The sequence below is a fragment of the Kwoniella shandongensis genome, chromosome 4 (genome assembly GCF_008629635.2).
Source record: "Kwoniella shandongensis chromosome 4, complete sequence".
Classification (NCBI taxonomy): Eukaryota; Fungi; Basidiomycota; class Tremellomycetes; order Tremellales; family Cryptococcaceae; genus Kwoniella; species Kwoniella shandongensis.
In genome coordinates, this window is record NC_089290.1 from 1,442,057 (window position 1) to 1,466,100 (window position 24,044).

At 50.9% G+C, this 24,044-nt stretch overlaps 5 protein-coding genes across 5 annotated transcripts; 2 read left to right on the forward strand and 3 right to left on the reverse strand.

Annotated features, from left to right (window-relative positions):
- Positions 1 to 451: 451 nt before the first annotated feature.
- On the forward strand, positions 452 to 2,249 carry CI109_102560 (uncharacterized protein; the record flags this gene model as incomplete). The annotated part of the gene is made up of 4 exons (XM_032006949.1): positions 452 to 1,353; positions 1,430 to 1,515; positions 1,638 to 1,862; positions 1,933 to 2,249. 4 exons carry the CDS (start codon positions 452 to 454, stop codon positions 2,247 to 2,249), a joined length of 1,530 nt encoding a protein of 509 aa, XP_031858730.1.
- Positions 2,250 to 2,703: 454 nt separating this feature from the next.
- On the reverse strand, positions 2,704 to 8,440 carry CI109_102561 (uncharacterized protein; the record flags this gene model as incomplete). The annotated part of the gene is made up of 6 exons (XM_032006948.1): positions 2,704 to 3,798; positions 3,854 to 4,321; positions 4,382 to 4,699; positions 4,761 to 7,457; positions 7,511 to 8,151; positions 8,380 to 8,440. The coding sequence occupies 6 exons, from the start codon at positions 8,438 to 8,440 to the stop codon at positions 2,704 to 2,706; spliced, it is 5,280 nt and encodes a 1,759-aa protein (XP_031858729.1).
- Positions 8,441 to 9,752: 1,312 nt separating this feature from the next.
- On the forward strand, positions 9,753 to 12,604 carry CI109_102562 (uncharacterized protein; the record flags this gene model as incomplete). Its single annotated transcript, XM_032006947.1, has 3 exons — positions 9,753 to 10,047; positions 10,119 to 11,942; positions 12,009 to 12,604. The coding sequence occupies 3 exons, from the start codon at positions 9,753 to 9,755 to the stop codon at positions 12,602 to 12,604; spliced, it is 2,715 nt and encodes a 904-aa protein (XP_031858728.1).
- A 370-nt stretch (positions 12,605 to 12,974) lies between these two features.
- On the reverse strand, positions 12,975 to 14,474 carry CI109_102563 (uncharacterized protein; the record flags this gene model as incomplete). Its single annotated transcript, XM_032006946.1, has 1 exon — positions 12,975 to 14,474. The coding sequence occupies one exon, from the start codon at positions 14,472 to 14,474 to the stop codon at positions 12,975 to 12,977; it is 1,500 nt and encodes a 499-aa protein (XP_031858727.1).
- A 578-nt stretch (positions 14,475 to 15,052) lies between these two features.
- On the reverse strand, positions 15,053 to 23,782 carry CI109_102564 (uncharacterized protein; the record flags this gene model as incomplete). Its single annotated transcript, XM_032006945.1, has 15 exons — positions 15,053 to 15,259; positions 15,324 to 15,862; positions 15,915 to 15,990; positions 16,052 to 16,211; positions 16,286 to 16,461; positions 16,520 to 16,790; positions 16,854 to 17,217; positions 17,279 to 19,156; positions 19,213 to 21,745; positions 21,801 to 21,916; positions 21,973 to 22,198; positions 22,257 to 22,647; positions 22,701 to 22,855; positions 22,910 to 23,505; positions 23,722 to 23,782. 15 exons carry the CDS (start codon positions 23,780 to 23,782, stop codon positions 15,053 to 15,055), a joined length of 7,749 nt encoding a protein of 2,582 aa, XP_031858726.1.
- Positions 23,783 to 24,044: the final 262 nt, after the last annotated feature.

The following is a 24,044-nucleotide window of genomic DNA, read 5'->3' on the forward strand; positions in this document are numbered from 1 at the left end:
CATCGAACGGACACAGCTATTTGCGCGCAGAGTCAGTCATCTATGCTGCGCGGCGGCGCCCATCCATGCATTCCTGATTTCGGCCAATTGTCATCTGTATACGTACGTCAGTGGCCGGGCTTTGCAGCGTACGCAATTTCGTCGCCACTGACTGTACAAGATGGACATGGTTGCATGTGGACGGGGAAGTGATATAAATGAAGCATAAATGCTTGGCAGGTGGAAAAGGGAGATATATTAATCATACTAAGGCACATTCAGATCCCGAACTATCGTTTGTTATTCTTTTCCCACTCCAACTATTTTAGTCAGACACCTCGCGTATATTCTTCACATGGAGGTGTTGCTATATCCGACTCATCAACTCGCCACCTACCTGAACTTATTGGCACTGTAAACTGTCTGTTGACTACACTAATTCAAACTTGAGGACAGCTCAGCTCACCTCGATATGCCGTTACACTTTCCTCACCTCGGTCATCATCACCACGATGACAACAAGAAGAAATCCTCCTCTTCACGAAAGGAGAAGGAAGAACCTCCCGCTTTCATAACTCTAGCTGAAGATGGAAGACGACAGTCCATTGCGCCGTCGGTATCTTCGTCGAACACACCGAGCGGTACGAGTCCCAGTACACCTGGGAATGGGAGTGATCCGTCTTCGCCAAGTATGACACCCCGTCGAACGAGTTTCCAAACCGCTCGTCCGAGCACAGTTGGTACGAGTGGTCATCCTCCGCAACAACGAACGTTCTCTTCCAGTTCTGGTGTCTCTCAACAATCTTCCCAGTTGCACGGTATACTTCGAAATACACCAATGACCAGTCCTTCTGTCTCTGGATCAGAATACACTTCTTTCACTGGAAATAGCTCCTCGACACCTTTTGCGAACATGCACAAGCGTATGTCTTCCCTCGCTTTCGACAGAACGGATACGATCGAATCTACACGTTCTGCTTCATCATTCGTCACCGACGATCATTACCACTCTGATCCGGACCATGATCATGATCATGATCATTCCGGACCTTCGACACCAGCTACTTCCATATCATCATTCAACAATACGCATTGTCCTCTACCCGCTTCAAATGCGAGTCAACGTTTTCCCTTTTTCATGATGACCATCTCGTCAACTTCGACATTATCGTTCATCGCGCTACCGTTGGGTATGAGACCGATCGTGATCGATTCAATCAACAGAGCTTGGAAAAAGGGAATTAGCAAGATGTCGGAAGTGGACTATCAGTCAGAACTGATGAAGAGACACAAGGATAAGGGTTGTGAAGGTGGGGTATGGGAGATCACACTCAAGGGAGAAGCGTGGATGCCTACTAGCTCGGAACAAGTCTCGTGAGTGACGCAGTGCTTCACCTAGGCAAACACTTAGCCCTGCATAGCTGACGACTTGAACCTATGCACCGTGCAGATCAAAACGAATAATGATCAACCTGTTGACTGACTTTGCAAGAGAGGGGTACAGTCTCACCTCGTCCTTCCGTACTTCTGCAAAGGGTTAGTGTGTCTTTGCAGTATTGTCGTTCCGTCACTCCCTTTTATACGCCCCAGTAACACGGAGCTCACCCTCTCTGGCTTAAACGACCATGTGCTGACACTCGCTTGTGACCTTCCCGCAGATTCAGGCAAAGATACCCTCACGTTCCTGCGAGATGAACCCGACCCGGACCCTATCTTTTTCGCAGTTGCGTTCTACTCGCACGATCGAATCTGGATCATTGATGCAGAAGCAGATGTCGGTCAAGCTGTCGAAGAAGGGATCAAGAATTGGTGGATGGACGGTGTGAGAGATGCTAGAGTGAGAGAGCGACATTGTAGAGAATTGAGATTAAAAGGTGCTCCTTGTGAGTGTATTCGGGTCGTACTACACATAATATCATCCTGATAGCTGAAACCTTTCGCTTCGCTCTGCAGGGACCGCGCATTCTACTACTTCGTTGATATCTGCACGAGTCATCCATCTCGTCATTATCAAGACTATCACACACACCGATACGGGCTACGACTTTGTCGGCAGTATCGATATGGCAGACAAAGAGGAAGGTGAGATGCCAGTAACCTTTTACAGAAGGAGATGGGGGAGGGAGAGAGCCGTTTGGAGCTTGCCAGAGCCAGAGAGGAATGGTAGTCCTGCCAGCGCCAATGGGAATGGTAATGGTAATGGTAATGGGTTAGGATATGGTTCAAGGGAGAGTCTATATTTGACCGATACGAGGTTGACTGCTGAGTAAGAGCGCCGTCGTTATACGAACGCAAAGGAGGAAGGTATGATAGTTGAGTCTGAAATAGATGCCTGTCTTTCCTATGTTTAGTCCAATTATTACTTGTACGACATAACACATGTGATCTGTTGAAGATCGCCGTTCTGCGTCTCGCTAAATTGAGTCAGATGCCACTTCTGCTATCACCGACCTATGCTGCATGCAAAAGAAGCGTAACCTATCCAAAGCTACAACGCACAACGCACATACTGTCTTTTCTAAAGCGTGTATATGTAGGTATTTTGTATGGTGTATGATGCGGGGTGTGTTTCGGTCTATCAGAATCGGAATATAATATCGATACACTTTGACTACGACTAAGCCTCTTCTTCCATCTCGTCCGTCTCCGCCGTCTAGTCTGTCCTTTCCTCCTTGTGGCTCAAGCCCTTGATCCAGTATCAGTGAAGCCTTGCTATACCACATCTTACTCTTCCGCTTCGGTTGCTCTTCCAAATTGAACCGAGAACGGATCCTCTCTCACCGCACTTCTAGTCTTCTCCTTGCCTTCTCCTTCTTCATCACCCTTCGGAACGTACGGTGTGGGCGTAACGTCCCCGCTCCCTTCGTCAGATCCACTCAATGCGCCAAGTTGCGAAAAGGACGATCCCACTTTTGTTGATGGTCCATCACTCGGTCTCCGAAGAGTAATAGATGGCGATGAAAGGGGATGAGTCGAATTAGAATGGATCTCGCTCGTGTGCGATCCTTCATCAAAACTCTCAGATACCGCTTTCGTCGGGGTACCACTCCCAGACCCAGACCTCAAGGTCGATGGTTCTTGTTGTTTCGTTCGAGACTTCAATGTTGGCGTCAACTCTTTATTCGTTGAACCGAATTTAGATCTACCCTTGGAAGGAGAACGATGCGAAGGTGTCTTCTTTGCCGCAGATGATTCGTCCTCAGAGTCTGATTCGTTCGAAGATGCGTTCGATGCGGCCGAAGCGGAAGCTCTGGCAGATTCCGCTGCTGCCGCTGCCCCCCCTCCAGTCGATGAAGAGGCAGAAGCTTCCATACCGCCAGTGAACGGCTTTCTTGAGATTGTTGGCGAAAGACTCGTCGAATTGTCCCCTGGTTTCTTTGATCTGTCTGGACGATCCGCCGGTTGAACCTCGTATGGAACACCTTTACCTTTCCCAATCCTTTCGAGATCCACCTTCTTCACGGTATCCCTCACGTCCACCGCATCGTCTTGCGACAAAGCATCGGCTAAACGTTCAATCATCCTAGGCACATTGCTTGCCACCTCGGAATAATACGCTCCAACAACAAACAGATCGGCAATGATTTGAGCGAGACCAAGTCGGACATCGACAACATCTTGTGATAATCGAGGAAGAACGGGTAAGAAAAAGTCCTCAAAGGCCGATCGGTTCGGAGGCGGTTTGACAAATTCACGAAGACATCGAACAAATGTAAGACGCTGCTTGAACGAAGATGCGTCGCCAAGATCAAGCAGTATGTCTCGGAATTTCTTCGCGATTTTCGAATCAGAACCAAGCACTTCGTACGCCTTTGGAATCTGTATGACGATGTCAGTTCTGATATATTCGAGTAATCAAAGCCGTGCTACTCACTCCTTTGGTTGCCGCATCTCTCACCGCAGCAAAAGGATCCAATAAAGCATCTCGCATCATCTCAAGGACTTCGTCCACCTCGTGCCCTCCATGGAAAGTCTCGAGGAAGCTCGATATGTGGAGCGCCAATTTCTCCCGCGCTCTCCATCCGCCCAAGGTACCAGCCTTCCATCCTGTCGCGAGGTGATCGAAAAGCTCCCATCCGATATCTTGGGGGACGGAAGCGATGACGACGTTGACATGTTCATAGATCCGTTCACGTATCTCTTCTGTATCTTCTAACAGATTACGGTACACTGGCAGAAGATCTTGTACGACCTGATCGGGGCGAAGGATCTTGGCTAGCTCGTGCAAACAGGACGCAGTAGTGCGTGTAACTTTGTCGCCGGCGCGTGCTTGAAGACGAACGAAAAGGTCCCGGATCTCGGACCAACGGTCAGAACCAAGCGTAAGACAAACCCCAGGGAACTGAACAAGGATGTCAGGATCTGCTACCGAGCCCAAACATATCGATGAAGGGTAACTCACGTTGAACATGGCTACCACGTCCCAATCCGAATCTCTCTCGCCATCCATTACTTCTGAGTCATCCGTGTACACATCGAGCAACTCGGGAGGCGGACCCCTCGGGTCTTCGTGAAAAATGTGTATGACTTCTCCAAGCATTTCAAGTGCAGCACAACGAACATCCTCGGTACAAGCTGTAAGGGTCTGAACGGCTTTGATAGCGAAGGAGCGGCGGTAATCTAGAGATTCGATACGTCGACAAAGGGCAGGAAGCGAAAGACAAGCGGATTGCTTGACATGGTCGTTCTCGTCCTCGCAGAAATACTCGAATAGTGGTAACTAGAAGCGGTACTTCATGAGCATCTAATTTTGGGATGGAAGTCATCTACTAATGGCTCACCATCTGATAAACCTGCTCGACGGGAGCCATCTTGGCCAGACAGGACATGGCTACCGCAGCCTCTGCTCGGACTGGGACATCTCCATCACCCGCTGCCAGGACCTCGTCAAAGAATCCATGTTGAACAATCTCCTCGCTCTCATAGAACTCGCAGACTGAGCCAATCAGATTCATCGAGGTCGCGCGTCCAGCCGTGGCTTCTTGAACGAGCTGTAAATGGAAAGCTTCTTGATCACGCAACTCCTCATCGGCGACATCGGAACCTTCTAAGAGCAGTTCAGGCATCTCCGTAGATAGTTGACCCATACCGATGATGATACCTTGGAGCAGCTCATGTTCGACCACCGATTTCGCTTCCGACGTGAACGGGCGAAGGTCGTGTTGATGCGGTCCGGTTTGAGTCGCAAACGATCGTCTCTCGTCCGGTTCAGGTTGCAATGCAGCTTGACCCCACGTTTCCAGTGTGATCTCACCATGACCCCTCAATCGTCCCAAGACAGCCACGACGCCATTGCGCACTGACTCTGAGATCACTGGGTTTTGGTTCAACAGCAGAGATCCCACCAGTGGCGTAAAGAAACTGACGGATAAGACTGGTCGGTCCACCAATATCCCAGAATCTTTGGTGTAACCGGTTTCTCCGAAATCGTCGTCCGTGTGAGGCTTGATGAACAATCCTGGACTATAGGCCGTCTCCTGCGATGAAGTCGATAAAGATGAATTGGGTGTACTAACGTCGATTGAGTCATCGGCAGCCGGGGAAAAGTTGGTGGATCCAGGCCGCGTGCGACTGGAGCTACTACTGATGCTACTCGACGGTCCAACGCTGAGCGGGCTGATCGAAGAACTCGAGCCAATTATTGGCATGGCATTCTCTGCGATCTCTTGCGGAGTTGGCTTTGGCACAACGTTCATCCCCTCGGAGGTAATGGTCATCGTTTCCTTTCGTGGCTCAGCCGGTCGATCCAAAGTCCGCACAGTCTCGTCTGGTTCCTCAATCACTTCGACTCCTCCCTCACCATCATCCACGGAAAGCTTGCAGGTCGAATAGAAATACCACAATATCCGGTGTAGCTCTGACGCAAAAGCTTCTTTGACCGACTCGTCGTCATCCATTGAGAATCCGCTCAACAAGGGCAAGACATATTCGACCGATTCGCAGGGGTCGACATCGTTGAGTAGATCACCAAGCACTCGAGCTACGTAAGCACGATGGAAAGGGTATTCGCTCTTGCTGAGTAAGAAAATTCTTTCCAGAGTGTTCAAGCCCTCGTCATCGAAGGTGACATCCATGTGTGTTTCTCCTTGAGGTAAGACATCGCCTTCGTCAACAAAGTCCTCTTCGTCCATGAACGCGTTTTCTCCGTTCGCACCAGGCCAGAAAGGTGTCTCAGGCATCTGCAAGGCGTGGACCGGCGGCCTATTCGATGAACTCCACGAGCTGTCCTCTGACTCGAGATCTGGGATGCTACTCGTCGGAACAGTCGAGAAAGGTAGAGCTCGAGGCGACCTTCTCGGACTCCTCGTCGGATCTGCAGAGTCAAAATGGTAGCTGCTGCCTTGAGACTGGTCAGATGATCTTTTATCTGCATTTGGAGACTTGTCCAATTCGGCTGTGATGCTGAGAGTACGGTGAAATGAAGGAGGCACGGTCGACCGACTCTTGGTGTCATAATCTGACAGAGCACGACGAAGGTTGGCCGGGCGAGCAAGTGGCGCAAAGAGTGGTGGCGAAGGCGACCGGTGACCCAGGGGTGGGAACGTCTGGACTTCAGGTCGCGTGTCCGGGTCGAAATTGATAGGTACGGGTGGAGCAACTGGTGGAGGGAGTGCGATCGGCGGTAATGAGGAGGATGATCCCAAGGCAGACGGGTCATCATCTTGCTTAGGTGAACGAGCTGATTTCGTCGGTGATGTCTTGTAGTAGTCTGATGGTCCCGCCTCCGGGGGGTCCAGAGCGAAGGGTTGTGATGACATGACAGCGGAAAGGCTGTGTCCTCGTGGCCGTCCTTTTGTCAACGCAGAGACCGGCGGCGAAGCGGCAGTGTTCATCGGTCTATTTGGGGGAGCAGCAGCTGGAAGCTCCGGATCGGGAATTGGTGGTGGAGACGACGACTGCACCGGACTAGCAGGTCGACCAACCTCCGAAGACAACTTAGTAGGTCGTTTCATCGGACTTTTAGGAGGGCTCCGATTCAACGAAGAGATTCGTTGTTGCGTTTTTTCAAAGTTCAGCCGCCCTTGAGGACTATTCGAGCCAATAGAGTTGGACGCCGATGAATTCGACAAAGATCTGCTGTGTCTGGAGAGACCGATTGACATGGGCCCGGCACCTGGTGGAGAATGAGCCAGAAGTGGGACATCAGAGGTGATAGACTGTCTCCGACCGCTTTGAAACATTTCATGTGGATGATATAAGGTCTCGTTGACTGGGGACGACGGTCCAGCTCTGGGGGAAAAACGGAAAGGTATGGCACCGCCAGGAATCGGCGATGAACCTCCTCGATTTGGGGAGACCGGGTCATGTGGGTTAATGATCGGCGAGGGAGGTTTGCGACTATTCGCTGGGTTGTTCGAGATCGGTATGATCGCAGGAGAAAAGGAGGGGGTGACGAACGGTGAGACAGGAGCGATCGGGAAGCGTGACGGAAGAGGCTCCGGAGGCGCGTTCCGATGATTAGACCCAGGTGCCGGCCACTGCAACGCCCAGCGATTAGATCAAGTTAGAGTATAATGAAGATGCAACTTACAACACTGTCCCAGGCATGCTCAATTGGCAGGTCCTGCTCGTTCTCCAGTTCCTCCAAGACACCGGAACTCAATCGTCTCGACCTACTCGATCCTGCTCTTTCCAGCGCCTCCAATTCTCCTAGCTCCTTGTCAATGTCGCGAAAGATCGGTTCGGATGGAGGAGTCGCACTGATCAAGCTCATCTTGAAGCCTTCGTTTCCTGATCCTGAAACCGAATTACTCCTACTCCTCATGAGGGCGGGCGTGGAGGTCGAACTCTCCGATAGCAGTTTCTCCCTCGCCTCAGCTAGATGTTCCCCACCTTCAGATTGGTTGGAAGATATAGAACTGTTCCCTGAACCCGGGGTATTGATGGAATCGCTCGAAATTCGATTGATTGAGGGGAAACCAGGACGTTGCAGACCGGTCGGAGAGGTGATTTGAGGATGCGAAGGGGGTGCTATGGGCGGTGGATCGTAGGGCCGCGAGAACGCACTGAAGGTAGTGGGAGAGTTCGTAGTACTGCCTGGAGGTGGGGAGATGCTAGCAGCAGGAGAATCGAGAGGGAAGTCTGCCGGAGGATTGAAGTCGGGTGGTGGAGGAGGGGGTGACATCAGACCTCCTGAATCGTTGGGATTCGGGCTGGTGGTCGACGATCCTCCTGTAAAGGGAGTTAGCGGTCATCCTTTATACACAGGTTATCTAGCCGCCATCAAACAGTCTATACATGGATTTCCACGTGGACCCTTTGGTAGTAGCAAGCCGTAATCGACGACAACTTCGTCCGACATGAACAAGGGAACAACAGCGTCATGTCTCCCTCATTCTCCCGAGAATTCGGTGTCGTCGGGTCGATGTGTGACTATACGACATAAGGAATCAAGCTTACCGGATGAGGATGGCCGACCACTCCCCCCTCCTGACGAATCATCCCCTTCTCTCGACTCCATCTTTACACAAGATGCGTGATCGATGTCCACCGATCACTGGTCCGAACTGATGATCTGGTCTTATGTATACGTCATGAGATGCTAAGAGTTGATCACGACCTGATGCTTGGTATGAGATTTCGAAACGGCGAGCTGAGAGTCGACGTGAAGAAATTTGAATGGATTGACTGAATTGTAACCTCGAGGTAGCGAGTGCTGCTGAGTGCGTGTTATTATTATTAATCGGCCAATTTGAGTGTTCGCTTCGCTTTCGGGATGTGGAGCCGATCAATCGTTGGATATTGGACAAGAGGGCGGAATCTAGTTAATATCGAAGTGCTAAATGAAAGTTTGTTTTGGTATGTATGATTTTGTGTTGTGGATGGCAGGAGAGATGTAGGGATTGATCTGTTATTGCTGTATGAAATGATAGCAGCTGCGAGCTGTAGAGAGAGCGAGCGATAGACTGGGCAGCGAGGAGATGAGTTGATGATGATGGTGTGTGTGTGTATGTATGTATGTAACAAAGGTATATCCCCGTTAATGTGGCACCGCTGATTCACTGCAACAAGTATATTTGCCACCCAATAAATCACAATAACCGAACCGAATTTTGTATGCGTGAACAGAACAACGCATTTCTTCATCGCGATACAATGCATAGCATACAGTCAGTACACAGCACACAGCACATGACGCATACCTTTGACAGAACACAAACCTTATTATTCCGAGCAGTTGACCGACTGACTTTTCATGCAGATCTATCTTACCTGATGGTGCTTAGGATGAAACGAGAGAGGGACCATTGATTCTATCGCCACCTGCATTGCCGGACTCAAAGGCGGAGAGGTATGCCCTGAGTGAGAGGTTGTCTCCCTTTAGCGTCATCTGCTTCTTACACTTTTTTGTTGATAAAATAACAACTGTTTATTTACAACCTGGTTCATTGCCTGCTTCCTCCAAACAGTGGTATACTCTGCTCATTCTTCATCGAAGATCAACGACTCGAATCCGACAACAGTAGAACGGCTCTTGCGAGTTGGGCGCGCGACATACTGCGATTTTGTTTGCGGGAATCAACAAGCTTCAAGTGAATTCAAATCACAACTGGACTCGTTCAAACACGAGTGCCTTACGCCTTACGGGAACTTGAATCTGTACCAACCAAACATTCACATCAGTTATCCTCGTTTCCTCATCATCATCTTTCGGCATCGAATGGCAAGATTTGCATTGCTATCTGTACATACATATACGTTGTATATTTGAACTCGCTATCGAGCTCAAAGAACCGACACGCGACATACAGTAGCATAAGGGGATTCACGAGATGTCCCCTACTGCTAAACGCAGTCCCGAAGCATCTTCATCAAGTCGAATACCAGACGCCGCCGCTGGCTTAAGTAACAATACCAGCAGGCAGGAGAGAGGACGAAGTGAGAGTAGACGACGTGTCTCGGTAAAGGGTGAAGAGAAGGATGATGCAGACGGCTCGGTTAGAATCAAAAGTCCGGACACGAGAGGTGGGCCGTCGGAATATGGAGGAAGTATGAGAACGTTGAGTCCGAGGTCTGATAACGCTAGACATGCATCAGCGGCTAGTAGGAAGGTTAGGACCGTACCTCGTGAGTGCACGGAAATCGGGTAGTGTTATGCAGTTAGCGGTCAGTGGACTGACAAGGCGTGAAATGTGTAGCCATGGCAATATATGAACCACCAACACCACCTTCACCTGATCACACTCCACTACCACTCTCGCCTCCCTTAGCTACTTCCGAACAACCCAAACGACGTCGTAAATGGGTCAGATATTCCGACTCATCTAGCTCAGGTGCCGATAGCGATGAGCTGTCAAGTGATGAAGAGCCACCATGGTGGACATTCACTCAACAGGGCATGTTGAAACTGCGACAGAAGAATTTGCATCGGAATGGAAGAGACATAGAGCAAGGTATACTCACGGAGGGTGAATCGGGCAAGGAAGGCGGGAAGGAGAAGATTACTCCAAAGGAGAAGAACAAATCGAGTGGTGGGGTGTTTAGTTCTTCAAGGCGGAGTTCGAGAGACAAGGATGGCATGGGAGGAGTTCCTCCAAGCTCTTCAAGTAAGAGTGGCAAACATCGTAACGATTCCCCTACTCGACAGAACAGCAACAATAGCGCCCACAGACTCCTTCAGCCTGCTCCAATCCGATTTACCGGTACTCAAAACTTCTTTCGTCGAAGCAGCAAGATGGATGCAGGGGCCTCTCCTGAAGATTCAGTCCCTTCACTGACGGTCTCCGTACCTCCCAGACCCTCTTCAGCGCCGACCTCACCGACCATCGAAGCTCCTAGTCCTGGTCTGACTACGCTCGTGGACGGAGTAAGCACGCGATTACCGTCGGACGAAGGACCCGTCCCAGCGTTGGACATGCCCATTTCCCCACGCCGTGCGGCAAGACGTCAATTGACTGCTCCTACCTTCCCTCGCTTCTTTAAGCGTGAAAACAACACCGATGACGAAGCTCCTCAGGAGATCCTGACTGATTCAGAGATCGTGCCCTCTGCATCGAACAGAAGGAAGCCTCGACCAAAATCCACATTGTCCAACCCTGTAGTCGTCGTCGACGACTCTGGGGACGGTACCGGCACGGGTACGCCCACAGATATGGACAATGGCGACGAAACGCCAAACGGCGGGACATCCCCACCAGATAGACCCAAGACTCGACGAAAAGCCTCACACATGCTTCGATTGAATCTGCCCCCTCCAATGACGAGACACTTCACCAACGGTTGGCCGCATGCTGGTAGTTGGCAGGATGCTTTGTATGGGTATTACGATGAGAACGATGCAGGAGGCATGCGACCGTCAAGATCGAGAAAGGCAACGAGAATGAATGCGGATGGTTTAGCTGGAGTACCCAGTCCGACTGCTGAGGAAGATGGGTCGGCGCCAAACGAGCCTGAACCTTTCACGCCAAAAAGGGCGTCATTTGGCGAGGAAGTCACCGGCAATGGTGCGACCCCCGAACGCAACGATAGCGACGAGAAGAAGAAGGTGAACGCCGATGGGGGCTTGAAGAAAACGAAAACGAAACGACAGAAACGATTCCGACAAGCCCTCGCACCTCCCACACCCTCTGGTCTCGGTTTCACGCCATCTACCCGGACAGGTGGAGCCGATGAGTATCCATGGAATGAAGGGACCGATCGCGAAGCTGGTTTCGATTGGGCGAACGGTGCTGCTCGGAAGGAGCTAGGTGTGTCGCAGAATGGCGCTGCGGATCTTACGAGATCCGAAACGCGTGTGACTGGAACCGACACCGAGAAAACGGACAGTGTTCGAGCTGGACAAGGGAAGAAGAAAGGTTGGTGGCCGCTCGGTGGGAGAAAGCGAGGACCGGACGGGAAGAAGACAAAGTTGAAGAATGTGGATTCAGACTGGAGAAGAAGGTACAAGAGGATGTTATTCCTCGATGCGAGGGTGACGATTTGGATCAGGGCCATGAATCTTGCGGTCGTTGTTGCTGCACTTGGTGAGTACATGTGGCCGCGTACGGATATCTTGAATGCTGACTTGGTGGGCTGTTTGCGTCTCATAGGTCTCGCAATAGTGATTCGAATCGACTTGATCAAACTCAGACTACCCGGTCTCATCGGTTCCTCCACGACCCTCATCATGGCTTATTCCTGCCTGACAATCCTCCACGTTCTCACAGCGATCTATCGAGAATACTTCGGTAAACCGATCGGATTATGGGGTCTTCGATCCAAAATGTTATGGGTCTGCTTGGACCTTCTCTTCGTCGCGCTATGGTCTAGCGCAATGTCTCTCGCTATCAACGACCTGATCGCGACTCCTCTGGAATGTACAGCCGGCGGAGCTTGGTGGCGCGACGGTCTAGCGAGGGAATATGCGGATCTTCTCAACGATCTGACGAAACTCTCGGTACATAACAATATAACCACATCGTCAATCGCTAGCGTTTCGTCCATCTCCCAAACGTTGGGTATCACGCTACCCGCCTCAGTGATCAATTCGCCGTTGACCCATCAGGTCTGTAGGAGACAGGCAGGATGTATAGCACTCAGTCTTTTGGCGTTGATGTTGTATGGTGGAAATATGGTCCTGAGTCTGTTTAGGATCTTCGAGACGGTCAGGAGGACAGCGAATGTCAGTAGGGCCGTGGTGGTGTAGCGTCGCGTGCGGAGGGGAGTGGATCTGAGGGGACATGGAGGTATGTCAAGTCGAGAGGTGGCATTGGAAGGAAGGCAGGGGAGGCCTATCTGTATCGCATCAAATTACATCACATCACGAATACACGTAGCATCTCATGACACACGGGTTAGATAGCATCTTTTTTCATCATACATACACGTAACACAAGTAGCATGTTGTTCTTCATGACCCATTTATACAAGATCTATGAACATGTACAGAACGAGCTTTAAACGAGTACAAATTGCATACTACCACAATACCTGGATGACATAACCAATATACACTGAACCCAAATGTCCCAAATCGATCCGTAACATCCTGACCCGACCCGCAATTGCGGAACTATCTATCGCTCTTCAAGGGGATACAACTCGCCATAAGTCGGTGGTAGATGTATTTCAGTACTTTGTCCTCCTATTGACTCATCATCTACATCTTGATCCTCTCTCGAGATGCGGACCGCACCACCATCACGATGTCTCACAAACGTATAACCACGCTGTACCCCCCCTCCTCTTGTCTGTTCTTCTCTTCGCGCGCTACTTGGCGTTTCACCCGCGTCGCCTCGCATGAGAACATCATCTTCCGTTCTCCAAGATCGTACTGAGGTCGAAGGGGAGTTGGCAATACCGCTGTCTACACCACCACCACCACCACCACCACCTCGTCTCGAGTCGTATGTCGGTGTTGGCGAAGAAAGAGTTTGGTACGTGTTTGAGGCGGACGGATTTGATTGGGATTGAGAATGGAGGTCCGAGAATGGTGAGAGTAAATTACGTGTTGTGGTTGTTCCAGAAGTCATCGTGCCGTTCAATCTCGTCCATCCGCCAAAGCCAGCACCGCCTGAAGTCGGGGTACGGGTGGAACCACTACCGCCACTCCATTCTGTTCCACTCGATGGACCTGCTTCAGTCTTCGTATCCACCTCCAATCTAGGCCTCGCAGTTGTAGGAGGGACAGCTACATAAGTACCTTGTAAATCCCTTTCTGAATATTCTGAATTGACACCTTCGCTATATGTTGATAGGGTACGAGCATAACTCGATCCGTCTTGTGCTAACATGTCAAACTCTGAATTGTCCGTATATATCGATTCGGAGTAACTCGTCGCAACGCTAACACCAGGAAGATGATGAGAAGGATCTCCGAATGGACCCCGCCGGTCGAGAGCTGCTGCTGCTCGTGGTGGTGGGGGTATAGGCAAGACGACAACATCTTGTATATCTCTTTGTAAGATACGTTGTGGTTGTGGTTGTGGTTGTGGGTGTTGTTGTCGTCCAAATGTTGATGAAGGTAATGGTGTAGGAGTATTGATACTTTCCCTCTTTCCCCATCCCTTTCCCGTCCTGGAACGTTTCTCCCCATCTCCTGGGGTGTAGTTCAATCTCCTCCTCCTTCTCCTATACAGATAACATCCTAATACCATCACGACGATACCCAGAGTCACTCCCACGGATGCGATGACAGCAACCGTTGTCGATACTGGTTTTTTCTCTCCGACGTATGGAGAAGCAGATACGTCGGCGGCAGACGCTGCGGAAGTGACGGAAGTCAAATTGGTATTGGAATTGCCATCTCCGTACGAAGAACCATTCTCGATCTGTTGGAAAGAAGGAGTGGATGTGGGTGACGGCGACCGATTTGCAGCAGCAGAGTAAACCACCCAGCTCGAAGGTGAAGCGGTCGCGGACGCGGAAGACGAATGAGTTCTGGAGGTAGTGGTGGAAGTCGTTGAGGGGACGTAAAAGTTTCCGCTTGCATCGATATAGTCGATAGTCACAATCGAACTCGTAGTCTCTGGCATAGGGATGATTTCGATGGTGTTGCTGTTGGTGTCGTTGGACATGATGGGCTATCGTAATCTAGTATGGTTGGGATGGAGCGAGTGTACCCTCAAGCAAGCGATGCCGAGGTCGAGCGAGACGATACCAAATTTTACTTGCTTTCTTTCTTCTAATCCTGCCGAGAGTAATAATATCTGCGAGTATCACCGACTGTCAACTCCTCACACACCACTATAGATTGGTCGATGGATTGTTACTGTTACAAAGGATGTAAATGGTGAGACTCCAATTTTGTGAGAAACGATAGCAACAAATGAGTGACAGTGCGAGAACAGAATTGTTCTCAGGCTCGGTCTCGCGCACGAACGGGGATCAAAGTGATGCACGGGACTCAGGGTCCTCATTCCGGGGTTGACCTTTACCTAATATCCCGGAACGTCCGCTGCGCATCTTCTGTTCCCTCCTCCTCGCGTTTGAGACGTTCCTTTACTAATGCCACGGTCGAGGCCAGGCCAGGGCATGTCATCATAACATTGTGATTTGTGCATGATATATAGTCGTCAGACTTACTCTGCTATAACTCCCAAAACCCCCAAATGATATACAACACGACTCGTTTCTCATGTACATAATTACAAGCTTATCGCCACATCCCTTCTATATCACACCACCACCCTACTGCTTCTTCCTCCGCCACGTCCATCGCCTCGACAGGAGGCAAGACATCCCCACTCAAATCAGGACCAATCGTACGTCGCTTCAAGACGCGTTTCGCCACGAGGTGGTGGAGAATCTCGTTCATCTCCATTCTGTCCAAGACCGATTCCATCTTTTCTCGTAAGAGTCGCTATACCAGCACCCTTCCAAGTCAGCTCAACACGCTTCGGCACGTATAGAATAGATGCACACACCTCTGTCAAGCCTGGACGAGTCACGACATGAGTTATCACAGCGTTGGCAGCGCGATTCCACTCTCCTTCCATGAATTGACCATATAGGTCAACCCAGCGTCGAGGTGAGGTGACTTCTTCAATCCCTGGATTTGCTTCCCCTTCGCCGTTGACTCCATCACGAAGACGCGTCTTGATGGCCCAGCTCTCCCAATGATCTCGGGATACAAGACGAGCGGTATCGTAGCCCGCCCAGAACACTTGGGATTCTCGCTCCGGTTGCCGAGAAGCAAGATAGGCGAGAGCCAGATTGACACTGGCGGCGGAGCTTCGTAACATTTGAATGAGATCCGGCTTGGTGATCCCCTCAGCTCCAGCAGCGGTGACTACAGCGATGATCTGAGTGATGTTTTGTTGTACTTCGGAAGTGGGTTTGATGTCAACGTCCCATGAAATGAGCGATTTGGCGGCGTTGGGATCAGGTCGTGCTGTATCATTATGGCGCGAAGACGTGCCTTCCAGACGTTTCACTCGGAAATCAAACTCGTACACGTCGTCGTCTAGAGAGTCATGAGCCACACGCTCCATCCGTGAATGGAAGCATGAACTCACTGAGCTTCCGCGTGTTGTAATGATCGGCCTCAAAGCTGATTGTCGGGAAATCTTCGACCTTGAACTCAAAGTCAACCTGATGGGTAAAGGCATTGTCAGCTGCACATACTCCACATTTACCAGCAGGTTTCATTCACCTCGTGATTTGAGACCATGTTCATCAACGCTGCTAGCTCTCCTGGTTTACCAACCAACGGCCATTCGACACCATTCTCGTCGTTGGCGATTTTGTGGTATAGACCGCTGGCGTCCCAAGCCAGATCGTTTGGGAGAGCACCATCGCTGAGCTGATGCCACCTGTGTGCATGTGTCAGCTATTAACCTGAACTTTAAGAAGAATAGACTCGTCAGCTGTACATGGCGCCACTTACTGCTGTGTGAAATCGTAGAATCTTCCCGCTGTACTTCCAGAAGTGTACTGCTTCTTGAACACTCCCTTCTCCACCAGATCATTGATCGCAACGTCATAGGCCTGCGATCCCCATGTCTTCAACAGGCGATCTCCCTCCACTGGGTCATATATCTTCGAAGGTGTACCGACGATCATCTGCAGCGATCATATCAGCCCCATACCTCATATCTGTCCTTCTAGCAATTGTGCTCACTTTCAAGGTAGCCTCCAGGACACCCCTCTGTCTGCTCTGTTCTGAAGGACTGATTTCCCTGACCGATGGCTGCTCGTTGTACAACGGCAGATGAGCGAGTTGGGTCACCCTGATCTCTTCTGCCGAAAGCGAGTCGGCAATGTTATCAAAGGTATGTTCTTCAACTTTCACATAGGACCACGCTTGTTCAGCCACCAGGTTTGACACTTCAAGAGGTAAATCTGGTGCTTGAGCGATTTCTTCAAAGTCTGTAGAAGCAGCAAGTAGTTTCCTAGGTAGCCCAAATGCAGGTCAGTATCAGACACCCAGCTCAACTTGAACGTAAATTACTCACAAAGACTTCTTGTCGACTTTTGACCTCAAAAACTGTACATGACTTTTGAGATCAAACTCTGTCGAACTGTCCACGTTCTCGTCGGGCAACTCTGCCGTCCCTCGATAATCCGTCCAAACATCGAACCAAGCTTGTTCCAGCCTATCCAGATACGCCTGTTTGCCCGGTTGCAACACGATTTTCTTCAATCTCGCAAGGAAAGTCTGCGTCGAAACTTCTGGATAGTATTGAGACATTGCCACTCGACCTTTATAGCCGTTCGACCGTGATCGAGCTCGGATGACAGCTTCGGCGTCGAGGAAGAGGTCGTCATCTTCAGCCGTCCACTTATGTTTCGATCGAATTCGGCGTTGTGCCAAAGTGCCTTTGATCAGACCTTCTTGTAAGCTATAAGAAAGACTATCTTGCATTGAGATTGGACTTACCCTTGGGGGCCTTCTTTTTTTCCGCTTTTGTCCTGGTCCATTTCAACTTCGGTGCCAACGACCTCTGCCTCTCTTGATTCTGTTTCTTCCTGTCTTCCAACATCTTCTCTCTCTCCGCATCACTCATTCCTCTACACAGATCCCATATTCCTGCCCAATGATCCAGCATCGCATTGGAGATTGCCATCTGCTTCGTACTACTCGTAGACATCACCGTCTGTCTACTTACAAACTCCAACATCTCCATAACATACGGAACGCCCTTCCTCTCCGCGGCAGATTGGACTCTGGCTTCCCATTCTCGTCGATTAGCTTGTTGTCGCTCGGCAAGTTTCTCTCGGAGAGAGACTTGGATCCTCTCTTGACGCTCCCTCGCACGAATAGCGGTTTCTCGTAGACGTTCGGCTCGACGCGCAGACTTCTCACGAGCCAAAGCGACTCGACGATCGAGCTCCGATTCGACGTATGCCGGCGGTAACGCATACTCGTACGCCAGATCCTCGACTTGCTGACGAGTAGTGATCAGTCTCTGGCCATTCTTCCAATCGATACCGGCATTGAGGGCCTCCTTCTGTACTTGAAGCAGATGTATCTCGTCTCTCCAACGAGTTCGATGTTGGAGCATCTTCATGTATTCGACCCCAATGTCAGCTGTCTCCGTGAACCTAGCGGTTGTCGGTAATCCCGGTGTGATGTGATGTGTGACCTTGCCGGAGATGTCGACTTGACCTTCCAATGACGCTTCTTTGATCGATTGCCAGAGATTGTCCAGATCCGTTTGGTCTTTGGTTGGCACAAGGCCGAGCAATGGCGGAGAATCAAGCGCGATGTGGTATACTGGCGCATAGTCATGCACAAGATAGTATGTTGACCACATGCCAGCTTCTGCCATTTTGAACCCTCCTCCTTGACCCATCGGCGATTGGTCCGCAAAGAGGTCCGCGTTGGCGGCATCCGTTGGCGTAACTGGTGAGATGATCTTCAAAGCGATCAAAATCTGCAACAACGTTGCCAGCTTGGTTTTGGTACCATGGCCACTGAAGCCTCCAGGCGGTTTGAAGTGTTTCGGAACTTGTTTGACCTTGAGAGCTCGGTGTGCAGGATCGTGCATCCACTCTTCGAGTTCTTCATTGAATTGTAGTGTGAGCACACAGGCGAACCAGTCGCCGACGGTGATGTCTTCGAAAAGCAGCGGAAGGGCAAAAATCCGTGGCGAAGTCGATATGATTGAAGTCGAGACCTCCGAGAAAGCTTTGATGATTGCACGATGCAAGACCTGAGCTCGGATACATCGACCAGCTTTCCATCCATACAGCTGAGAAACGACATTGATTTCCTTCACAAGTGCGGCTCTTGTTTCAGAGTAAGGACGATGACTTTCGGTCTGCGAACCGCTTCTCGGTCTGTATGTAACCATCTTACTGGCCGTTCGAGGTGTAGGCCCCCTGATTTCCGTGAACGGCGTGTTGGGTAGACTTGCGGTAGGGCGACGATGCTCTTTCTTGAGAGGGGTAATGATCTGATTCATCGATGCCGACATGTGTCTGATGTAGTCCTGTCGACGTTCATCCGAGAGATCCGAAGTATATATCACGATCGTTTTGACCCATCGACCAGTCTGGGTTGGGGTCGTCACAATGGTCTCCTTAACACGACCGTCCTTGAGTAAGGAGCTAATTACTTTCTTGACGTGACTGCGATCCATACCGTAGGCCACTGTTGGCGCATGGGGATGATCGGTGCCTGCATGTTTGTGCGCCCAGTCTCGATGCTCGCTCTGCAGCTTGGTGTTCATCAAGATACCACCCGCGTCCACCAGAGATTGGTATAGTTCGTTGGCCCTCCTGATCGTACCAAGATCAATGCGGGTTCGTGACCCTGCGAGAAGATCGTTAGAGAAGCGTAACAGGTGTGTCAGAGCGACTGAGACTCACCGCTCGCAGTGATCTGCTCCTGCCTTGCAAGCTTTGACGTCTGACGGGACAAGGGACGTGGCGTACTCTGCACCTCACGCAGAGGCGTACCCGCGACAGAGCGATGTCGTGAACTCTCCGCTGACGTGGGGATTTCACTTCTGTCGAAGATCTCAGCTGAGTCAAAGCGCCGAGGGGTTTCAGGTGGCGAGGAAGGAGTTGCAGGCGGAGCCATAGAGGCAGTAGTTGATTGGGGTAAGGCAGAGGCCGGCGTAGGGGGAGCGGTTGATGACGAGGCTATCGCGGTCGGCGCTCTAGCTGGAGTCCAGTCAAGTGCACTTCCGGTCTGTTCCTTTGATCCATCTGCATGCAAGAACGGCTCGTTAGCTGCTGCCGTTGCTACCGCGGCCAATCCCTGATGAGGCGATTCGTCGACTGTGACCGACAACCTGTTTCTGCCAATCGCTCCGACAATGTCTGATGGCAACTCGAACGGTGTCTCTTCCATGAGATTTTGAGAGCTCATGTCGAATATCGATGCCCTTGGAGCAGATTTGCGCTGCGTGGTCTCAGTTGCAGACCCGCCTTCGACCACCGCAGACTCCTTGGCAATGGCCCCTTTCGCTCTCTTTCTCGTTGTTGGCTTGTGTGGAGGGACAGGCAGCTCCGGTCCTGGTGAAGCTTTGCGTTTTCGGGTTCGCTTCGACGCAACCGATGTCTCGGCTGCTTTCGCCGTGTTTGGGCTGACATCCACAGCCCGATCAGTCGTGCTTACTGCGCTCGACTGGACTGCAGGCTGCCCTGATTGTGAAGGTGTAGAGGCAGTTGCTTTTCGATTGATGTCGTTCGCGCCAGCTTCATGTGATCGATCGAGCAGGCCAGAATCTGCGAGTTCGACGAGGATAGATCCGATACTGGTCTCCATCGGAACTTCCGATAGTGGGATCTGATTGAACGATATAGATTGATCCGCTCCCACTGCTGTCGGATGGGACGACTGATTCAGCGCTGGCGTACGAGAGTTTGAAGAGACTGCTGGTGCGACTACTGGCAATGATTGGTCTTCGGCTTCTGTCGAAACCTTAGGTGCTGGGACAGCCGTTGACGGTACGGCTGCCGAAAAAGTGCTCACAGCAACTCTAGTCTCCGCTGGCGCCGCAGTTTGAGGTTCAGCAGCTGCGCTCTTACGACCTCTTCCTCGTTTGGGCATTGGACCGGCTTCTTGCTTTACCTTGATCTTCGGTTCTTGCTTCGCCCTGCCTCGTCCCTTCGATATAGGAGGCGGATCCGTAACCGAGATATCGGCAGGTAGCGGTTCTGCCACCGCCGAACTCGGTTCTTGTCCAGAAATTTCGACCGCAGACACATCGGCACCAGTTTTTTGCGCCGTGATTGGGGACTGATTGTTCCCGGTAGCGGACAAGGGGGCGGCAGGCGCCGCGGATGGCTCCACGGATGCCGCTCCAAAAGGAATCACAGTCGAAGGTCCACCTCCAACAGGAGCAACTTCTGTGATCGCAGCATCGCCCTCATTAACGTTCTGCTCTGGAGCGACCACGTCCTGCTCGTCCACCTCCATGTCGCCTGCATCTTTGTACTTCACTTCCTTCCTCTGTCTCTTTGACTTCCGCACCTCAGGTTGTGTGATCGCCGCCTCCTCTCCACTTCCCTTTTTGGCCTTTCGCTTCCCTTGTTGTTTCGCCTTCGAAGGCCTTGGAGTATTCGCATTGTCATCTGATCCGCTCCCTCTCTGACTTTCTTTCTTGACCTTCTTCTTGCCTCGTCCAGTTGTACCAGAGTGTGCGGCAGCATGCTGTGTTGGGAATTTGAAGTACCATTCCGGCGGTTTTCCGTCGTTGATCGCCTCTTCGCTTGGAGGTGGAGGCGGTCCGATACCTGCGTAACCTAGGGGCGGTTCGACCAACAGATCGCGATGTTTCATGTATATCAAGATGGGAGGAAGATCAGGACGAGAGTATACCGTACCGATGATCCTTCGATTGACTTTACCGTCTTCCTCGACTACATGAACGTATTTTCGTGGCCGACCCCGGATCTGATTCTCGGTTGAATACTTGAAAGGTCTGCCGGTAGCCGTTACGTTGATCAACTCCACATCGTCGTCGTTCTGTTTATCGTTATTGTTGTTGCTTGCCAAGATCTTCTTGATCTTCCTAATTTTCGCAATCTTCTTCCCCTTGATTTTAGCAGACTGACCACCGGCCGTCGGCATCGCGAAGTCGCCCTCCTCAACGTATTGGTAGTAATGGTCAACAGTCGAATAGAAATCCTTGTATGAAATATCGGACCATTGATCTGCGTTTTCCGGTTGTTCGAGGGCTGCGTAGCCTTCCAGCTCTTGGCCCGAGGCGAGCATGAGGTTTTGATAAGCTTCTGTGGTGAACAGACGCAGACGACGTTCTTTCCCAATTGTCTCCATCGTGGAGGACATTCCCAGGGACCACAAGTGCGACGGGATGGGCGCGTTGTCAGCACGAATGACTGCGAAGTCAATGCCTCGCTTTTGCATATAGCTGACATTGTACCATATTTCCTGCAGTCGCTCGTCAGTTATGTGTGTGGTGAGCGCTAGAACGGAGGGAGCTCACGTTGATCGTGATCCCGTTCGCCCCGGCCTTCGCCACGAGCTCAAGGACGAAGTATTCCAAAGACAGGGTGATAGGTATACCACCTGGAGGAGCATATGGCGGCTGTGCGGCAATGACTACAATGCAGGCGTCAGCAGGTGACTCGGCTTGGTCTACGCCCACATTGACGAACCTTCCAGATCATGTCCAGCTTCGACCACTTCTATTTCGACGTCATTGAGTGTCGTTGCCAGTGGTGCGGAGGACAATGATCTGTCCGGGTTGTATTTGACCATTCGGATACAGCTGGTCTCCCTTTCTCCCACGGCGACACGCTCTACTACGCCATCGAAGACCAAAGCATCGATTTGCCTCATGACCGCTCGTCGATGTCTGGTTGATGTAGGACCAGACCATCCCTACGTGAAAGTCAGCAATTGTGCACGCTCACATTGTTGCATATATTATTATACTCACAAGTGGGGTAAGAAGATTTCTTGTCGCCAGAAGATGATTCTTCAGCATGGGATGATCTAACATGCTCAATAGTCTGTGTTTGACTATATGACCTGCCATGAGCTCTGTCTCTGATAAAGGACCAAAGTTGAATCCCCATCCGTCCATCGACCGAGGATCATCCACGTTCGGATCCGCTGGCTCGTCGCCGAGGTCTTCTTCGTCGGCTGCTTCTGCATCATCCACTCCTTGAGTTTCACGTTGTCCTGACGCTTCGAGTTCTTGTGGTAGTACTGCATCAGGCGGAAGCGGTTTGCCAGTCAGGGCGAGATAGTTTGGATTCTGGTCTAGAAAACGGTGGTAAACTAAGAGGTTGGTGATGGACCCGTGAAGGACGCAGGGGACTTTGGCACTACGACATATCACTGTGAGCCTACGTTTCCCCCATAAAAAGTCACTACTTACCATAGACCCATGCCCACCAACACCTTCATAAAGTAATGCATACTCCCTTGACTGGAACCGACCAAAGGTCCCAAGTCGATGGCTGTAATACCTTTCTCTCGGGACATAGCAGTCAGCTGAAGGATGTGAAAGACTACCGCCGTGATTTTGTTGATCTGCAACTAGGATCAGTTCACCGCACGATGAAGATAAGATATGAAACAACCAACCTTTTGATGTGACCCCGTCAGACGATAGTAAATCTCATCTTCTTTACACCGTATCCTCAGTCTTGCTCCCCATTTCGCTGAGAGTCCTCTGAAGTCCGTAGTTGGAACCGTTCCCAGCTCCTCCCCTTCACCCTCCTCCATTCCATCATCTTGAGCCAGGACTCTCAAATAACCCCCATGTCCATTCTCAGCCTTGACACCCTCTAAATCTCCATCATCCTCTTCCCCGACTTCAACTTTGGTCGTCTTGGGCTTCTTCTTCTTGGCCGCTTGTCGTCTGTCATCCAACAGCTGTTTCCCAGTCTTGAATTCCTTTCCAGCGAGCATATATGCCAACTGACGCCCTTTCACACCTTCACGATACAATGACGATAAATCGATGTTCGCCATAGCATGTTGAGGAGGTTCCCAATCGGCAGGGAGAGGAGCTGTACCAAGCTCGGTAGTGCCACCTGGGATGAGGATGGGCGTGGAGGCGACGACAATCTGGATTTGGGGATGCGCACAAAGCAACGTCCAGATGTGAGTGAAATAGTCATGGTCAAGGGATGGGTCGAGTTTGACTAGATGTTGGATGAGACGCGTGGGGTCGGTTCCTTCACAATCAAAGAAAACAAAGTAGTCAGCATGTAATCACACCATCCACTCATAATCCAGAGACATCCATTCTAACCCGGCAGTCCAATTCATTGACCTTCGAGTTCAGAGTGGACCACCTCCACATGCGACCTTTTCACCTTCTTCTCAAGGTGAGGTTCGAACGCACGACCGCACAAACACATTTTTGACTTTTGGGGGTCATTATCACTCACCAACAATACCATCATACGCTATGTACTCGACACAATTCTCCAGCAACTCGTGAATCCGCATTTTCGGCTCATGGTAGACCCCGTAGGGCGATCGTTTGTTGGCGTGTTACTCGAGCTGAAGCGAGGGTGTTAATGATTGATTGATGAGTTGGTGTTTGGAGGAAACTGGTGTAATGCGGAATGAAGGCCGAGTTGACTCTTGATGGGAGGGTGAAACGAACAGTAGATTCGGAATTTGATTCCGCGTTCAACCTTTGTGGCACCCGCAGACCTGCAAATAGACATGTTGGGCATATAGTACATAATGTCCTCCTGAGCTCTCT